This window comes from Aulonocara sp. 'chitande type north' Nkhata Bay, linkage group LG10 (genome assembly GCF_057382095.1).
Source record: "Aulonocara sp. 'chitande type north' Nkhata Bay isolate Kocher_YH1m ecotype deep benthic linkage group LG10, A_spYH_male_GT1.1, whole genome shotgun sequence".
In the NCBI taxonomy this organism is placed as follows: Eukaryota; Metazoa; Chordata; class Actinopteri; order Cichliformes; family Cichlidae; genus Aulonocara; species Aulonocara sp. 'chitande type north' Nkhata Bay.
In genome coordinates, this window is record NC_141353.1 from 35253921 (window position 1) to 35274579 (window position 20659).

A 20659-nucleotide genomic window follows, 5' to 3' on the forward strand; every position below is an offset into this window, starting at 1 on the left:
AAAATAATCCAGCAGCTCTCAGCTTATGCAACAGAGACTCTCATACTCCTAAAAATATCAGTGCTTATCTGTGTCACGTGTAGCTTAAAAAAAAAATATAGTGCAGCAAAAATGAATGTTAATTTTGAAGAAATACATCCATGTGCATTTGATGTTTTGGGGTCTCAGAGTCAGATCTTACATATTAGAGTACAGGCTATTTTGACACACAGGTATATTCTAATCTATTCAACATTTAGGAGCCTAAAGAAGAGGCTACTATAGTTGATCATACTTTATTCTCCTTTACAGTTTTGTACTTATATTGTGAATGAGAGAAGACAGAACAAACACCAAAGCTAGACCATCACCCCCTCCCAGCTTTTTACATGTAGGTGAACCCACATACATGCACATGCTATTGTTCCCTGCTGGGTGCACTGTAGGGAAAATGCTAGTGAAAGCTTGTGGTGGCCCCTGACACACACTCCTCACACCCGCATCTCCTTTTCCCATTTTTGAAGACTTTTCTCTTCTTTATATTTTTATAAATCTGTATGTGGGAGCAGGCATGGAAGAAAGTTTGAAAAGAAAAGACAAGCTGCCACCATCTGCCAAAAATTACAAATGTTGCCTTTCCTTTGCTCCTGCTTCTCTTTCCTTCCTACTTCCCTCCACCCTCTTCTTTGGCTCATACTTGTCCTTTTTTGTTCCACTGAGGGACAGATCATCTCTCCATTGTTCAGCTGGTACTAGTGAGAGTAAACTGACTGGCAGCAGAGAGAGGAGGTGTGTTAAAGTGTGTGTTTCTGCGGGGGGTTTTGTGTCTGGCTGAGGAAGCCACGCCTCCTCTGAGCTGATTCCAGTCATCAGTACTATAATGAGGTGCACACGACGCTCCCTGCCTGCCTGCCTGCCCGCCTGCCAGTGTGACAAACTGTCACCATCCTGGAGGACAAACTCGCACGCTTTCACGTACACTCACTCATTGATGGGACAGCAGCCCGTCTCCTCACACATGCTCATGCAGACACACAGACTCGTATAGTCCTGGCAAAGAGAGGAGAAAAGAAGGAAGAATAAGAAGGATTTCACATCTCTTATTGCGTCCTCTCTATGTGGTGCTGATTTTGGGTGCTGAACAGAAGAAACAAGCCCACCACTCGTGCGCGCGCACACACCTCTACCCCCGCAGCCACGGACTCTTGGATTAGTCTGCCCTGGTGTGGAGTGTGGGAGCGGCGGAGCGGACCAACATGGGGAACCAAGCAGGGAGGCAGGAGGAAACGGAGTCAGGTCTGCTTCTTGTATCGTGGTTTACCTCAGCATCACATCTTTGTGTTTCGTTTGTCTTCTCAGTTAAAAAAAAAACAAACCAAGAAAGATGGACTATTTCTAAATACTATTTGCAATATGTAAGTACATTTAACAGACAAGTCCTGATTAATGAGTGCTGACTGTAGCGCTGGCTGAATGTGGCCTGGAGCTACAGAAGCTGTTTAAGCGTGTTACAAGTTTGTTGCTGCTTTCTTTTTCTACGTTATGTCTGTGTGGTTTTGGATCTGGTGTGTTTCTGCATTTAGTCAGACAGCACAGATCTGTGTTTGTATATATGCGAAGGGCAAGTACCGAGTTAGGTTTGCCTGTCAGTAAGCATGAGGGAACCTGCCAGAGGAGATCATTACGCTCACATCCCCGAGTTCATTGTGCCACTGTAAGATTCCTATTTCAGTCCCTCTGAACTGCTCTCAGCAGCACTTTGTGCTGATCTTCAGACAACCAGGACATTTCACATCTTAAGCTTTCAACATTTCTGTAACAAAATTAGCATAGCATCTTATGTGCAGAGCCTCTTAATATAAAATATTAAACAAAGACATTAATCACATCTTTATTCGCTTATGTGATTATATTTGCAAGTTTAGACATGGCTCTGCAGAGACCCAAGTCATTGACACGCACTCTCTCACACACACACACACATACAGTATTTTATCAGTCGTGGGCGTAAGCTGCATCATTTCATAGCAGTGGCATGTGTTGTTGGATGATAAAGCACAGAAGGCTCAGATTGGAAGGCAGTGGTTGCAGGCTGCAGCTTGCTTGACAAGATTAGGTCTTTCCAGTGTACATACCGCATGGAGCACACAGTTAATGTATTATACACAAAAGATTGCTGATACTGAATTTAAAAGCAGAACTAAGAAATTAATGTTACCTTTGATCTCACAAAATGTTACCTGTTTACTAAGCAACATGTGGGTGCAAAGTACAGTTTTACAGGTAGTGTAGAAGTATGCGTGGTGGAAATGAATTAGAGTGAACTGGTAATATGGAGTAATAATCAATTATTCTCTTTTAGTTAAGAGAAGTGCTTAAACGATGCAGTTACTAAATGCAGTATGTACTCGATGATGATTGGTCCAGCGTCCCACATGAACCTACATTATGAAATTAAACATTCCTTCAGCTATATTAGCTATTGAAGGGCCTATTTTTATTAACTACCCACACTGAGCTATTATCACAAATGAAATATTGAAATATTTTTATTATGCCTTTTCTTGACATCAAGATATGCCAAAAGCTATAAGGCAAATGATGCACAGAAAAAAAAGATACTTAGGCCTTAATAAAGTCACCAGTCACCATCTGCTAAACAACAATATGTTGATGGACAAAAACAGTGAAGTTTGTAATTCCTCCATTAGCTTTCTGATACACCCTGACAGTTAGGCCAGATGAGGTTTGTCAGACTGGGATTTTAAAAAGCGAATAACCGCTCTGGTGCCTGAAGAATGGAAAGAAATGTGGGAACAGGAGGAACTTGTTCTGATTTGATTGATGGTGTTATCTCTCAAGTGGAAGTCTAAGGAGTGAGCTGTCTGCTGCAGTGATAAGCGGGTCGTTATCACGAGCAAACCACACTGATGGCTACTACTGCAACAAGGCTTCCTCTCTCCTGACCAGGAGAGCAGCCAAACCTGTGGTCAGCGAGCTGTCGGCTGTTGATGAATCATCTGTGAAATATGGTCCAATAACAGTGGGTCTATTTTCGGGCCTACAACTCAATAAATTATACATGTTTGGGGCTCAGGAATTGTTTAAAAAAAGGTTAAAACATGTTTGTGTAATGAGGTCAAATAGATTGTTGTGATTTTCATATGGTCAAAAATGGGAATTTCACACATTTGTGGTCTCTGCAGAATTTTGATTGGAATGCTTGGAGGTAGCTGTAATGTGTGAGGACATGGCCAAAAATGTAGAGGAGCCTAATATTTATGTGGCATTTTGGCATGTTGTCATTACAATAACACTGTTCTTTCTGTCCACACTCAGTGTATTAGTGGTACAGCAACATCAGGGCTCTTATGTTTAATTTGGAATGACTTAAAACACCAATCGAAATGCCGTTACCTTTAGCTGTCTACAGTGTATGTGTGGATAAATAGACTTGTTTCAGTATTGAAAATTTCTTTTCTTGTTTTCACACATTTTTTTTTTTGTATGTTTGTGTGTGAGTCTTTGTGAACTGACACAGAAGATGTATTTTCGTATATTTAAGTAGAAGAACGCTCCATGGACTCAAGTTTTTAGGATTCACACAGCTTTACTCGGTTTCATTTCAGACTTTCGCTCCAAGTCAAAGAATGTGGAAGGGCACGGAATAACGTGCCATGTGAATGGCATATCAGAGTAAATTGACGCAGAGCAGGGATTTACGATGAGGAAGCACATTTGTCCAACTTCTGATAGTCAGGACACCGTGAGGAAGTTACACTGTGAGGAAGTTACACCAGTCACATTTTCCGTGGCAGCTGGCAATTGGTACAGTAAATACACCATCCATGCTGTAGTACTTTGTGTTTGCAACGGGACGTGTGTGCTGTCTAAATGTCCTGTTTGTGTAACAGAGGCTGTAGCCTGGACATCAAAGTTGATACTTTTTTGTTGTTGTTCTTTTTGCCTTCATCCCTGAGCTTATAAAACTCCGAAATTTATGATAGAGCAACTAACAATACATATATGACACGGACACCATTACAAGAATGCTGGATCTGACATGCAAGCCACTAAGCCTGTGATTGTGTGTTCAATGCATACCAAATCAAACTTGACTTGATGTGGTTTGTATATCTGTCAGCAGCTGGCTGTGGTTCATCCTCAGTCTGGGAATGATAATCCTGGCCTTTCTGTCAATGTTAGCCCAGTTTTTGTCTTGAGAACAACAGGCCAAAGAAAGCTCACACAACTGTCACTTTGTACTGGGTGTCATCTTGTTAATAATCTCTACCCTAGTGTCCGGTCATACTAGAAAATGGAACAACAAGGATCACTCACTCGGTACCCTCAGTGGTGCTGAGAACATGGTGAGTTTGTGAGTGATTGTGCGTTGTGAGCCATGGCTAATATTGTTGTCCTTTCAGTCCCCTGGAAAATCAGCAGACTTGGTTAGAGGTAGCTCATATTTTGAATTTGCATTAGTAGTTCATTAAAGCTGAACTGTGCATAGATGTATTGCATTATTATATAAAATTAGTTTCCTTTCTTTTGATTATCCATTTAATTCTGGCCAGCCGAAACTGCCAAAGTTCCTCTGTGTAATTTAAGATTAGAAGTTGTAAAGTTGCTAATTCAGTTTCTATTTTTTTTCCTTAATAATTCCAGGATATGTTGCTTTATTGCCTTGTTGTGATTACTCCAGGAGAGCAAATCACAGATGATTAATTCAGCCCAAGTCAGTAGTAGTCATTCTAAAGGACTAACGCTCAGATGGAAATCATCAGAAGCTTAAATCAAGTAATACTCATGACAACCTATTACCCATCACACCAGCTGATCCCTTAAACTCATTAGCATGTAAAATGCCATATGATCCTTCTATGAGTCCAGTGTTAAACTATTTTCCATGCATAGAGAAATCCTCCCTCTCACTTGGCCTGCTCATGGCTTGTGCTATTGGATTTCTTTGTAGGGTATTGGCTCTATAAGTAATGTGAAGCTGAGTGGATCAGCATAAGGGCGCTGTGTTAAAAGTCTTCACATGCAGGCCAGTTGCAACGATTCAATCAAGATGATTAAAGGAGCCAAAGAACTCAGGCCAAGTGTCCCTCTTTGGCTTGCCAGCTCTCACGGTGCACCTCCCTGCTGAGTTGCAGAGGAAGCACAGAGCTGTACACTTTTTGGGCAGAAACGAGTATCTCAGCTCAGTCTGGCACACATTATGTCTTCTTCAAAGACTGGGTGGAAGGTTTGCCCGGTCAGTTGCTGGCAGAGTTGATTAACATGTCACCTGCTGGCAGGTTACACCAAGGGCGTTAGATTAATGGGGTATTTTTCTGCACTTCTGCTTACAGAGGAGACTAGGGAGGCTTGATGCTTTCCAGGAGGCTCTGTGTCTATGAGTAAATGAGCAGTTCATTGCCTTAATTTCAGCCTAGTAATAAAAGTTTGAATGGAGTCTACTTTTTACAATTGCACTGCCATAAACCTGATGGCAGAGCAGCTCGCCAACCACTTAGAAGCATTTTCTGATATTGGTTTAAAAAAACAAAAACCTCTTAAAATCTGGTGTTACAAAGTAATAATTTTAAATATTTATTGGTGTTCAAAGTAACAGTAAAAGTAACATGAACAAGGTGTTGTGTTTTGTTTTCTGGGGGGGTATCCCAAATGCAGATAACAATTCAAATTGTCTTTGTACTTGAATGCTTTTTAAGACAGGTGTTAGACTGTAGTGAGACTTGCTTGAAGGAGCTTCAATTATTTGGATATTATCAATTGTCTTATTGCATTAAATATGCTCCTTGAATGAGAGCAAGTTTAAAAAAGAGGAATTTTAAGGAATTGTTGTGAAACACATGTTTGTGCTATATTCCAAAGCATGTTTATGTTTTAAAAAAAGAATTTTAATAGTTTTTAGTGGTTGACTGGCTGTTGTAACACAGTTCAGCATCCACACTAATCTCTGCTCAGTCAGTGTGGCAGTCATGGAGCCTCAGTTTTGTCTATCTTCCTCTTTGGTAAGAAGAAAGGAATGCCTGAGTCCTGGTATCTGACTGAAGGGCGCCTGTTGACCTATTTCATGTCCTGTCAGTGGGACAACAGGAAGTCCAAACACACAGACTGTGTTTCCGTCTCTCCTTTCTTCTTCCACCTGACTGGAAAACTGCACATCACATTTCCTCAAAGCCAGAGGAGAAGACTGCTGGGTGGCAGTAAGAGATTCTCTTCCAAAGCTTGTTTATTATGGTGACGGTGCCAATGCGTCATTTCAGGTGCCAACTGTCTGACACTTGACCACCTGCAGTCATTATTTCACCATGACTCTTCACCCATGATCCTGCTGCTCTGTAAATTGAAGGCTTTGTGCATTCTGCTCACTGTGCACTCTGTCACCTCTTAGCTGGCTGGCTGTCAGGCGAGCTGCAGTTGACTGGTCAGTGCTGGACTGTGTCCATCCACACGGCTCCTACTGTGATTTGAAAGCTTATCTTCATTAGCAAAAAAAAAAAAAAAAAAGCCTGCACTCTGCATTAATGTGATGACTTTTTTTTAAAAGTTTGCGCTACTGGAAGTCATTCTGTTTGAGTCAGTTAGATAATTAGTTAATGTAAACAACACATTTATTTCATGTGGGCAGTCTCCACAATAACATGCATGCTGTTTTTGTAGTTGCTGTATAAACAGTGGTGGTATAGCTTGTATATGAAAATTCCAGGGCAGCTATAATCAACACGTTAATATTTGTGACAAGAGGGCTAAAACGGTTCCCGATACACTGAATATAACAGTGAAAGTGCTCTGGGAAAGATTCCCTCCTTTTTGTTCAAAGCTGGCTTTTCCCAGTAGTTTTATCTCCCTATTAATAAGAGTTGGTCTCATTGGCTGCATGCAGATTTATTCCTTTCTAGAAGAGGTACAGTCAGTATGTCATTTACCTGCCCATTCCACTCCTTTTCATCAATTTAGTAGTTCTTCTCAGATGTAGCTATAAAAGATTCTGGATCTGAGCCAACCTACATCAAAGACTGTAATAAATTAAGGGGAAGATAACCGCTAACTATCTCTGCTTTAACTTTGATTTGTGAAAGGTTTGCACTTGCACACCCACAGTGGAAATGTTATTCTTTGAAGACCCTAAAGTAAATGTAGTTCTTGCACATTAATAGAGTAATTAGAAGTACAAGTTTTTAATGTGCCCTGAAAACTATAAAGTCTGTGCTGTGCTTTCTCTGCAGTTCATGCCCTCAGTTAATATTACCGCTTTGACTGAACAGTCAAATTGCTGTAATGTGGTGTGTGAATTTAGTGATGGGAGGGACACCTAATTAGTGATGTTAACACACCTACTTTCTTTCTTTCATTAGTCTGTAAACTAAGTGGTATGTTTTACTCTCAGAAAACGTGATGGTTAATTTTTTTTAATAGTTCTTTTGTTTACTTTCTTGGTTCTTCAACATTTGTGAAACCCCTGTTATTTATAAGGAAATAATATTATAAGTGCCTTTTCATGTCCATGTCAACTATATTGTCTCAGTAAAAACTCTTCAGCTATCATATTTTATATCATTGACCACATTCTAATTTACTCTTTCTTCTCAGGGAGTCCTTCCACATTTAGCCAATTAGGATGGTAGTTTGAGTATAAAATAATAAATATTCTCCAGCTAGTGTCATGGAAACAAACTAACTGTAGTAGTAAATGTTTAAAAAAAAAAAATACTGTCACCTGTCAGCAGTAATACCAAATGCTTAGTAACCTTAAGGAAGTTCAACCTGTTCTGTACCTGCCATAAATCCCAGACAATAAGCTGATCTCAATGCCAATCAGTAGTCTGCTACTCATCCAATTACCAAATCTCATATAGAGCATGCTATTAAAACTCTATCAGCATGTATTTCCAAGCCACTTTGTAACCACTGCCACCCCAGCTCTTACTTTCCTGAGGTCCTGGATCCTGGGGAGGTCCTGCTTCTGCTCTCCCTGCCTCTGAATTTCCATTTATCCACATAGCAGAATAGATAGCTTGTGGAACAAAACCATCACCACATATAAATTATTGCAGATGTAAATATCAGTCTTTTGTTGACTGTAATGTTTCTAACTGAAACATACTATAAGTGGTTTTAATTAATGGTAATTGGTAGAATTTGGATACATTGGAGTGCAAAGCACCTCTGATATGGAGCCTTGCATCGAAGGCTTGGTTCTGTAACTACCGGACTCTGTATACTAGTGGCTATTTAGTGTCTCTTTTTGCATGTGCTAACTGCTGGCATTGAGACTGGTGTCATTTCTCTGTGCACATGAAGCAGCTGTGGTGATGTCATGGTTAAAGAGGTGGGTGATCTAAAGATGAGTGAGTTCATGTGCTCCATCTGGGTTTTATTCACTAAGAGCAAGAAGAAAACAGAAGATGAAGGGACAGCAAATGGAAGGCTGGCCCACAGTCCCATTCTTGGCATCAGTCATTCTCAAGGAAATAGCCTGATCTTAATCACTCCAGACTCTCTCTCACATAGACCTATTTAGCCTCTCTTTATTAGCACCCATCATTAGAATATGAGTTGGTAGGTGTTTCTTTGCCTCCCACGTGTGGATGGTGCTTCGAGAAGTGCATAGTAAAATGTAGTAAACATTCAGGGTTTATTTTATGTTAACATCTTTCATGGGACTTTAGGAGTGCTTTCTGTCCTCATTCTGTCAGTCATGGGTTCATCATCTGTGAAATGCAGACATGTAACTGTGAATGTTGATGCAGTTCTTTGGCTCTTTGTGAAGATCTGGGTCTCAGTTCACCTGACAGGATAAGAAGTTCTGCATTTATAAACTGTAGCATCTAAGGAGCTTGGAAAGAAAACCGTAGCATCCCTTCATTTGAGGCACGTGGCAGATCTTTTAAGGAGTGACAACACACAGTGTCCAGAGCCCATGCTACTATTCTTCATTTGCATAGTCTACAGTTGTCTTTCAAATCTGATTGTTTAAGGATTTTCACCGAAAACTTTGACACAGTTGATATGATTTTACCACTCTGCTTTCGAAGCAAGGCTTCTCACTGCAGGAATCTTAAACAGCTTTGTACCCCAGAAATTGTGCCAGTGTTGGCAGCTTCTGCCTACCTACCTAATTGAATGAGGGGGTAGTCTGTGTACAGAGCCTATCAATGGCACAGTATTAAAAAAAAAACCACGGAGGTATAGGATTTCCATTCAAAACGAGTCCATTTGTTTTTTCCATTTTGTATGCGTCTTTGCTTGAAGTGTGTGCGCATGTTCCTCTGGGTGATGATCCGTCTCCTCACAGGATGCCTGTCTAGCCTTTGCTTTGGGGGCTTGATGATGAAGCTGCATGTATGAGAGAGAGAGAGAGACAGTGCTGTCTCTGTCTGTGCTCTGCTTAAACTGTTCTGTGCCTGATTGCTCCACGTGCACAGGGACCTTTGTCATCCTTTGAAACAAGCAGGCCCCTTGTGTCCGTTTTGCTGTTTGCTGATGATCTGAAAACAAACAATACAGCGTTTTCAGGCGGCACACAACTCATGCGAGGCATCAGTAAATACTCTTCATATTTGAGAGGGGTCTAGAAAGGCCTCGTGGCTGCAGCCCACATTGATGCAGTTAGGCTCTGCTGCAGTCATGAATGGTTACAGCGAGCAACAGACAGTGTCAGGCAAATGTACTGTTGTCCAAACAGAGAACAATATGTGAATAGGGTATAGTGACCATGTGCTGAATAATACAAGTATGAATGCGATGCACTGTCTGTTCAGTTAGTGTCATCACATGATGTTAACAAATTCCTGGTTCTAGCATGGGGGTATGTTGATTCTGTTAACCTCCACTTGTCAGTGTGAAGCCTGCTACATGATAATACTACAAAGAACAAGTTTATTGATGCATGAATCACAAATTATGAATCTGGACTCTGTATCATCACAGGATTTACATTTGTAGTCCAAGTGGACTCTTTTGTTTCTTTGTATTTTTCAGTTTCAAATTAAATGAGTATTTGATCCACTTTAGCTATTAAACACAATTAACAAGTTTGATCCTTGTAAATAATATTGTTTGTATTGGTTTTATGAAATTTTCAGTGGTTCTACTTATGTAGCCACTCAGTTTTGTTTGAAGGTTATAGTTATGATTTTAGCAGCTATCAGATGTAGAGGCTTAGATTTGTTTTGGCATTTAAGTCTTTATAACAATTGGTCCCCAACACAGTCTGTTAAAGTGGCCTTTTAGCTGACAATGCGAAGGGAAAAAATTGTTTACACTTATCCAGTGGCAAAACTGATTTATAATTAAACACCGTTTCATTATATACTTCTTTGTGTGTTTTTCAGGTGCACAAACTGTCAAGAAGTCTGGAATCCCTGCTCCTAGAGAAATGCCCTCTGCCATAACAAGAGACCGCAGCTCTCTAAGGGACCAGCTGAAGAGCAATTCCACAAAGAGACTGGTTTCCAGTGCCAGCACTTCCAGCCTCTCGACCATGACAAGACAGACCCGTAATTCAGCCAAATCTCGTGCAGATGCAGAGGGCCAAGAAAAGAGTATTCTGGAAAGCCAGGTGAAGGAGCTTCTTGCTGAGGCAAAGGCTAAAGACCTAGAGATCAGCAATCTCAGGATGGAGTTGCAACGCTGTAAGGGTAAAGCCTCTTCTGCTTCCTCCTCACCCTCATCCAATTCTGTTTCACCTCAAGAACCTGCAGCCGATCGCGAGCAAGGACAGGTGGGGGAGGCCCTTGTGCTGGTTGGAGAGCTGAGGGAGAAGAATGGGAAGTTTCAGAGGGAGCTGGCAGCCCTCAGAGAGGAGAATCAGGCACTGAAGGAGAAGCTGCTTAGCTTGGAGGCATCTTCTATCTGTAGTACAAACACAAGCACTTCCTCCAAGCCTCTGGTGAATGGCCTGTCCTCAGACTCTTCAGCTCCGCAACAGCATAGTCTCCCCTCTACTGCCAGCCCACTCAAAACCTCTGGATCTTCCAGTTCTGACATCACCAAGGGGTCACCGTCACCTGACTCCTCAGAGTTTGAGAAGATCCCATCACGCTCAGAATCAGCAAGCAGTGGTGTCAGTGGGAGCACTGATCAAGCAGGCGCAGTTAACAGTGCCAGAGGTCAGGACATCTCCTTGCAGAGCCTAACCGAACAGATTCACAAGATGGAGGAGAGCCACCACAGCACATCGGAGGAACTGCAGGCAACAATACAGGAGCTGGCTGACCAGCAGCAAGTGGTGCAGGAGCTGACAGCTGAGAACGAGCGTCTGGTTGAGGAGAAACGACTCCTGCAGACCTCACTTCAACAGCAGAGAGAGCGTCTGGAGGTATTGGCCCAAAAGAATGAAACGCTCTCTGTCCGGCTTCAGGAGCAGGCTCAGGCTCAGGCCCAGAGGGAGGAGGAGCTGGGTAGCCAGAGGCCTAGACTGGTCGAACTGGAGCAGAGGTATGCTGAGCTGGTAGAGAGTTCACGCTTTGAACGGGAGAAGCTAGTAGACATCCAGCAGCAACTAACGGGCAGCTTGCGGGCCCTGGAGGAGGAGCACCAGGAGGCCCAGAGCCAGGTGCGCTGCCTCAGAGAGGAGTTAGACAGGTTGCAAGCCCAGTTGGACAGAGAGCTGGAAGCCGGAGGTCAGGCAGCTCAAGCTGCAGAAGACCAGAGGGCAACAGCTGAGGGTCTGAGACTGGAAAACAACAGGTTGAAGGCACAGGTGGACATTGAGAGGCAAAAAGTGACTGAGTTGAAGGCTATGCAAAGTGCCAGTGACAACACTGAGCTGCAGACTCTGCTGAAGACAGCCCACACTGAGAGAGACAAGCTGGGAGTGGAGCTGACAGAACTAAGACAGGAGCTGCTTCAGGCGCAGGCTGAGACTGAGCATGTGCAAGCCTCCGTGTCTAAGGTAAGAGACGGGCAAAATTGATAACATATTTTCCGTCTTGGCATTCATAATATATTTATTGCACCTTCACCAGGTCAGTTGATTAAACACATAAATGCACTATAAAGAAAATATGCTTGACATTTTGGAAACTATTCATATTCATATCTTGGCTCTCTGTAGTTAGTACACTCAGTGGAAGCAACCGAGTGGCATGTGAGCAGTAAGAACTTCATTTATGATGTTTCCTTATGAACAAATTTGACTGAGAAATAGGTGTATGCTAATTCCTAAAACAAAAATAATAGTGTATAAAAACAAATTGGAAGACTGTGTGTGTGAATGAATGAATACTCTGATCTGATGCATACATACATGTTTTTAGACTGGGGAAACTGCTTACATAGATGTAATAATGTAAATAAAATATGACAAACCACGTATACTGTCGAACATGCCATCCACCACAGGTGTAGCTGCTTATGTCGTGGTTGCTAGGTAACAGAAACCACACGTCGTAGGCTAGACCGTCCAATTTAACAGCCTTGCCCTTCCAACCTACGCGGCCTACATAGACCGGGAAGGCCAGGTCCTTCGAAGGATGTAGCCCCTGAATTTGGGCACAGTCTATGATCCAGTTCACAAATTTAATTTCACTTTATATAACATGTTACAGATGTTTTAAAAAAAAATACAAGTAATCAACCAAGTGCTTTTAATTATGTTTGATTTATTAAGCCGAAGAATTGCAGTTGTATAACAAGTTCTCCTTAATAAACGTATTAAAATTCAACGCTGATCATTTCAACCACCGTACAGTTTTAGTATGGATCCTGTGGACTGTTTTTAAAGTGGTCCTGTGATGTAAATTATGACTTGCTGTGACCAAAACAGCAATTTGTTCATCCGCTCTTACTGTAAGTTGTGTATAGAATTGCAAAACACAGCAGCCATAGTTGTCCGTAATATCTTATAATCTTGTGCATATATTGTACTTGAGAAGTACAGAACTTCTTATTGCTATAAATTTGTTTTGCTTTCATAATTAAGAGTCTTGAATCTTAATGATTAAAAATTTGACTGAAAGGAAAAGCCATGTGATTTTTCTCTTGAGTGTGACTGAGGACAAACTTCTCTCACACTGGTGTGAACATGACCGTTAAATTGGTACTGAGTACCTCACCACTGCAATGCATGAACTCAATGCCACTTAAATGATTTTCATATGTTTCCTCAGTATTCATTTTGGTTTTCTCCTACAACACCACACATCCGAGAACTGCTGAGGCAGTATGAGTTAGGGGTCATGTTGGCGGTTGTTGTTCCAAAGCGAAATGTGTCACCATCAGCTTAGTGATGTCGTCATTACTGGGCTGTGACTGTGGTGCCAACAGTAGGGTGGACCCTCAGAGTCACATAACTCTCCTCAGGCACGTGGGTGTCAGGGTGTGACCACTCCATAAGTTCACTTACAAACATCTTGATCTATTAGAGCCACGTGGTGTCAGTTGGAGGGTGTCCTGCGTGACTACATCACTGTCTCGTTTTAGTATCTTGTTCTGTCAAAGACTGACTTTACAAAGTCATTTCTCAAAGCAGCAATCATAGTAGAACTTTGACTAAAGCTTTCAGTGGAGCAAAAAACACCATGATGTAGTCAGAACTAGTCAGAGTTGGTGCCATCTTTCATGTCACTCATTTCGCTGAATGCCAAATTATTGATGTCAGACACAACTTTATTGTTTGTTTTATTAATCACAACGATTGAGGAGTTGTGGTAAAAAAAAATGAAGCAAGTACCTTTTATTTAATATCCTGAGATATATACAGTGAAATCCATTATTATTCTTTCTTTAACCAAAGGCAACTTAACCACATGTCTGTTTTGCACAATGATGTCTTAAAGTCACTGTAAGCTCTTGTATGTTTACATGTACACAGGTGGAGGCAAAATGTCAGCAGCTTCAGGAGCGGGCTGAAAAGAGAGAACTGGAGCTATGTAACCAAGTAGCTTCCCTGGAGGAAGCGGGAATCCAGGGTGAGAACCAGGTGAAGGAGATGAAGGAGACCATATTTGAGCTGGAGGACCAGGTGGAGCAGCAGAGGGCTGTTAACTGTCACACCAACCAGGCTGTCCTGGACATGGAAAGTAAGTTAATATAAATAGGGGTTCAGGTCCCTGCTATTCTCTAATGTTTTGTGGAGTCATAACTTGAAGTCCTCATAAATGCTCATAAAATATTAGAAACGTGTCCACAGTGGTGAAACATCACATCTTTAAACAGTTTTAACAAACACTGAGCTTTAGATTCATAAAGGTAAGATTTATTGAATGAGCGCTGGAATAGACTGCATTAATGAAAGCTCATAAACTAGCAACTGAGAGTGTATAAAAGCGCCATGCAATGTGAGTTCATGCTGTAACTCATCTGTCATTGACTTTGCATTACTGCAGCTGGCTCATTCCATATAGCTGGACACACTGTGTTTTGACAGACTTCTACAAATTCTGGATTTAGTCTGATATTGCTATTGCTAGACACCACTACTTATACAATAGATGTTAAGCTGTAAGTTGGTTGCGCTCCACAATACTGAAAACTGTGCTGCTCATAGTGAATGCTTATTTATTAAACCTACGGTAAGCTAGACCTCAGCGATGGTAGTGTTTAGGCAGAAGTTCTCAAAGACCTTGAATTTACCATTGCAGATCTGGTCAAAAAGCTGGAGGAGCAGAAGGCTGAAGCAGAGCGGCAACTGAAAGTTATGAGTAGACAAATGAAGGTAAGAAGTGTGCAGACCTGATGTACTGAGTTTTAAAAGTTCACATCTTGGTAGCTCTCTAATTATGTGGCATGTAATGTGACACGCTCAGAGGACAGCCCTTTTGTTTAGTGTATACCATATGACATCTTTCGTTTACAGTATGTTGTTTCTCTTTCATTTTTAAGCCATGCAAGCATCCATATTATTGTGATAATTGTCACAGAGTTATGCACTTACAGCTTAGTTCACATAACCGTAGCCATTCTTTTACAGTTGTCCTTGAATTCCTACAAGGAAGAAATTTTTGGTGGAGTGACACATTAAGTTCATGGTGATGTTTTCAGTTTTTCCTTGTGTTTTTTGTTTTTTTGTTTTTTTGTTTTTTGCCAAAGAGACCAATAAGTCTTCTTTCCACTAAACATTGTTCCAGTAGCATTTTAGAATATGCAGATGGGGTCCTGACACAGGCAGCTTCTTCCATCAGTTTAGTTTTAATGAACTGGTTCTTGTATAGTACAGCATTTCTACTGTAGTTGAGCACTCAGTGCACTTTCTACAACATGTCTCATTCACATGCTTTCACACAAATTCATGAAAACTTCCAATTAGCAGACCTGTACTGTCTCCTGAGCTACAGCCACCAACGCTTTAAAATGGACATTTATAGATTTAAAAAAGACATCAAGTGTGGCAGATCAAGACTTGGTGGATCTAATGGTGATAATCATTATCGTAATCTTCAGCTTGTGCTGTGTGGCTGCTGATTGTTGGTGGTCTTACAAAATACTAAAACTGTTGAAATTTTTATCAAATCCTGAGGAAAGTCGGTGTTCTAGTAGAAAACAAAATTTGGTGTAATGCAGAGACTACATAAACAAAAAAACCCAAAATCTATAAAGTACAAATTTGATTGATATTGATGATGATAATGATGATAATAATAATAACAATGATAATAATGGTGATGATGATAATGATAATGATAAGAAATAATAACAATAACAATACATTTTTCTATAAAAGCGCCTTTCAAGACACCCATGGACACTTAACAATAGAATAAAACGCATAATAGAACAATGACAAAATGAAGAACAATTTAAAAAATAAAAAAAAAACACATGATAAAATAAACAGTAAGTTCACAGTGAATATGCAGATTTGAAAAGATAGGTTTTGAGTTGGGATTTAAACTGGGGGAGAGAACCAGTGTTTCTTATATCTGGGGGTAGAGAGTTCCACAGCCTGGGAGCAGAGCAACTGAAAGCTCTGCTTCCCATGGTGCAGAGGCAGAAAGAAGGCACAGCAAGCTGGATAGAAGAAGATCGAAGTGAGCAGGCAGAAGAGGTAGTGCTTAACAGGTCAGAAAGGTTGGGAGGATCAAGGTTATGAAGGGCCTTGAAGGTAAGCAGAAGAAGATTGTATACTATTCGGAATTTCATAGGGAGCCAGTGAAGTTCCTGAAGGTTAGGGTTTGTGTGCTGGTCGGAGGGGGGTTCTGTGTTCTGGTCCGGAGTTTTGAACCAGTTGAAGCTTATGGAGGGATTTTTGGGGGAGACCATCCAAGAGAGAATTACAATAGTCAATGCCAGAGGTAACGAGATTGTGGACAAGACAGACTATGGACGCAGACTGGGTGGAAAGAGAAGGACGTAACCGGTTAATGTTGCGTAGACGGAAATGGGCAGAACGGGTGAGATCATTGATGTGAGATTTAGTGGATAGTGAGCTGTCTAAGATGACACCAAGGCTCTTAACCTGAAGTGAAGGGAAATCTGTGGAGTTATCAATAGTGAGAGTGAAATGATTTGCCTTTAGTAGGGTTGGATTTAGTGCCGATAAGGATTTCAGTTTTATCCTCATTGAGCTCAAGAAAATTAGAGTGGAGCCAGGATTTTAACTCTGATGAGCATTCTGTAAGAGAAGAAGGTGGGAAGGAGGAATCAGGCCTGCAGGAGAGTTATTACTGGGTGTCATTAACTGGGTGCTTAGATGTTTTTGATTTCTACCTCAGTGGTAAGGGAAGTCCTATTTTATTTTTTATTTTTTCCCCAGTGTTTGTTCCCGGGAGGAAGCCAAAAAGTTGTTGTCTACCTTTTGATTTTTGATGTTGAGATCAGAGATCAGATTTTTTTTTTCCTTTTTTTTATGTCTTGAAGTGAATTTTCATACTCAATTCTAGTTTGAAATAACTAAGCAAAATTTCACTGATGCGTTGTTAGTTTTTCCAGTAATTGGTGGATTGAATATTCACAAGAATATAAAAAATGCATGTAATATCTCGTTTCCTTTCATATAAGGACCAGTCATTCTTCCATTTCAACTAAATTCAAATGTCTTTGAGTCATTTTCTGTCAGAATGAATAACATGTATATGATTCTGCATGTTTGTGCCTTCAGGATGAAAAGGAGGAGTGGCGTCGTTTTCAGGCAGACCTCCAGACGGCTGTGGTCGTAGCGAATGATATCAAGGTGGAAGCTCAACAGGAGCTGCGCACACTCAGGAGGGAGCTGCAGGAGGAGCAGGATCGTAATGCAAAGCTTTCTGCAGACCTTGAGGCCCTGCAGGGAGTCAGGTACTATCTTCCCCATATTTTTCAGTTCCTCTCCCTCCACCAGTTTCCCCTTTTTTAGCATTGGGCTGCAGTTCTTTTCTCCCTGTACAAATGTAGTTATGATATACCTGCCAGAGTCCTGCCATATCTCTTATTACCTGTGTTTTATACATGCTTAATGAATAAGAATACCACCCAATAATCTATTTAGACATATCTACATTTAGTATAGATACAATTTAGTTTATGATGTTTCACAAGATCCAAACCTTGATGCTTTTGAGTCTAGGTTCCCGGGATTTGGCAGACTCTGTTGGTAAATGAGCCGTCTCCTGTGGTATTTCCCTCTGTGTATTCTATTCCTTTTAAGCTGCTGCCCTCTCCGTCTCCCTCTTCCACACTTACCCTCTGGTAACGTTTATTCCTGACGCTCAAAATGCAGCAAACTTCAGCAGTATTGATAGGACAATATGAATAATATAAAATTTTATTTTTTTTAATAAATGGTGGCAGATCTGCTTCATGGTCAGAGCAGAATCTGTGATTAGTTTTTTTACAGCAAATGTCCCACACCAATCTGTCACACTATTCAAGACTTCACATAGTGCGATCGGAATATGTCAGTGCAGCATTGTTGTTGATGAGCATTGCGTTGGATCGTGTGTTGTTATACAAGTGTGTTTTAGTGTGCATATACCATAGTGTTTTTGACAGTCTTGTCTTCTTTCATTATCAAGCCAGGTCAAATACTTCTGTGGCAAAGTCTGCTTAGATTTGTGACTGTACAGCGCTCTCTTTATATTTGTGGCTGGCCATGGTATAATCCTTTCAGGTAGCGAAACAAATTTTTATTAATTTAATTAATTTATATTTTAAAAAAACTATTTTATTACTATTAATTATTAAACTGCTCACCAGTAGTTTTACCACTTAAGAAACCGTAATATTTGGTTTAAAAACCAGATATGTCTTTTCTTCAGATTTCATGCAGTACTTCAGAATATAGTAGTGGCTTTAGACCACGGCTAAATCAGCAAACTCTCCCCGAGATTAGCTGTTACGCTGCGTCCGCTCCCCACCTCCAGCAGTTCCCTGTGATGACTCTATCAAAGAAGTCCCTCTGACAAGCCTCCCTGTGTAAAGCCCAGGTGAGTTTCCTGCCCTGCAGTGCTCTCTCAGCCAGCCTGCCTCTCCCTGCCCTGTGTGCTGCTGATGCTCACTGACCTTCCTATCTATGTTTGGCTTCGTGTTGCCGCTTCAGCCTGTCTGACTATGTCTGTCTTTCTGTGTGCTGGCTGACTGCACCCTCAGGGGTATCATGCCCTTTTTGGTTTGCTTTGCCTGATTTCTTTTTTCTTTTTTTCAACCTTTGGTTCGAGTAGATGTATCTGGTGCCACCTGCTGTCCTTTAAATGAATAACACTCTTAATTGTTTTTTGGTTGTATAGCAGGATGGTCTGCACGGCATGACTGGATTAAACTCATGCAATGCATCATCTGCTGCAGATACATTTCATCACAGGGTGATTTTATTGAAATTTGATTCTGAGTGACTGTATTAATCCTTTGAGGTATGCATGGAGCAGAGATTTTAGAAGTCTGCAAGCACCCACAGGTCTGGCTTTGAAAATAATAATGCTGAGAAGAAAACAAGGTCATTGTGTAAACATTAGCTGTTACACTGCAGTTCATGTCCTTTCTTCTTTTCTCTCCAGAATAAGTTCCGGGGCCACTTTTGAGACCAAGACGGCAGTAGAAGGGCACTAAAGAAGCGTCTCTCACCTCAGCACCATGTGAAGACAGTGTTATTGTTGCACTTAATATGACATTAAACATGTAATGTGGTAAAATAGTTTAATTGTAAGCCACTGTGACCTCTGTAACCACAGACGAATTCTTGTGACACAGAACGGCTTCTATCTCTCTTCATGTCTTCATGACCTTTTAAAAATACTGTATTTTTGTTTCTCAATAAAATGTACCCTTTATTTTTGTGATTCTCTTGTGTTTGAGATTCCAGGAGTGAGAGACTTATATTTTTTGTTTGTTTGTTTATAATAATGTGTGAAGCTGCTTTGTGCCTTTCAGAAAGTTGAACAGATGAAGTGTTACAGAAAGAACACTGAAAAAACTGGTAGCGGTATGAAAATATGGGTAAATGTTCAGAGAGTAGCAAAGCTCAGAGACTTGCGTTTCCCAAACACTGCCAGAACAAAGACAAACTCATAACATCAGAAAATACACATCGCAAGGCCAAAGCAACAAAACAGAACAAAAGTCCAGTGATATTCATACAGTATATAGTTCTGGACCTAATATTATTCTGCTTACTAGCTCTATATTAGTCAGATTGTTGTCACTTGTTTACTTGACTCTTGATTCCTCTGATTGGTCTAAAATGCAGTTTCCTATTTAGCCATTTGATGGCACTGTAGAACACATAATAACTTTAAATCTCTGTCATCTCAGCACACAGGTATCCTCTGCACTGTTTCTATTTGCCTGTTTTTAATGATAGCGATATTTCTTCTAAATGTCTTCTTAATATTATACTACCAACATTGGAACTGCCACAAACGCAAACAGCTGTTCCTCCAAGCCACTTTTTGCTCTACTGAAACATGCCATTTTAACCCTTAGACCAAGAAGACTGTGTTACATGTTCCTAAAATGATTGTTTTATTTCACACAAGAAACCACTTTTAAATTATGAGCTGAACTCATTTTCTTTAATTCAACTTTTTAGCTGCATAAGATGATGTAGAATTAAACACACACTTTTTATCTGAGCCTCTGAGGTTACTCTAAAAAAAAATAAATGTTATAATGGGACTCTGAGATTTCTTTAACATCCTTCTTAATGTGTCACTCAAGTACTGTGATATAATTTTGAAAGGTTTATTTCATTGTTCAACAAAAACTTCAATAGAATATTGCATACTGTGGTAGTATACGGTCATACGGTTGCAGGATCTCAGGTTACAATTTTTAAAAGCCATATTTTAATCCCAAGGTAAAGGTACTGGTGCTCAAAATGTAAGCATTTGGATTCACTCAAGAAACCCGACCTTCTAAAGAAAGATGAGCTACTAACAATGTGATGGATCATTTTCTTTCGATGAACAATTTATGAATGTCCTGTTAATTTATTCTGCCTAGAAAGACTCGTGACTGGTTTTATGCTTGTGAACTTAGACGTGTATTATTATGTCTGACTGCTGTTCATCAGGCAAATGAATAAATTAAATGACACCAGTATAACTGCAGTCGTCTTTCTCTGTCAGTCTACTTTTTTTTTTTTGAAAGTGAGTTAAGAACTTGTTTGTCATTTCTGTCTCCTCTTGTCTGTAAAGAGGCTGCAGACCCTCACGCTGTAGCCTTTGGTCCAATGTTCACCAGGTACAACGGCAGAAAGCGTCTCTACTGCTCACATTAAGGTTTTCCAAACTCTTTTTGTCTCCAGCTAGTC

At 40.7% G+C, this 20659-nt stretch overlaps 1 protein-coding gene across 6 annotated transcripts in view; it reads left to right on the plus strand.

Annotated features, from left to right (window-relative positions):
- specc1 (sperm antigen with calponin homology and coiled-coil domains 1) overlaps window positions 1-20659 on the plus strand; it is an 81202-nt gene that overhangs the window by 26051 nt on the left and 34492 nt on the right. For 4 of the 6 annotated variants that reach the window (XM_086309687.1, XM_086309690.1, XM_086309689.1 and 1 more), the window contains 4 exons: window positions 10329-11890; window positions 13811-14018; window positions 14580-14653; window positions 17036-17211. In XM_086309687.1, coding sequence (XP_086165813.1) covers window positions 10329-11890; window positions 13811-14018; window positions 14580-14653; window positions 17036-17211 — 2020 coding nt within the window. Of the gene's footprint in view, window positions 1-860; window positions 1395-10328; window positions 11891-13810; window positions 14019-14579; window positions 14654-17035; window positions 17212-20659 lie in introns of those variants that run through there. The other 2 variants (XM_086309691.1, XM_086309692.1) reach the window with 2 other exon arrangements.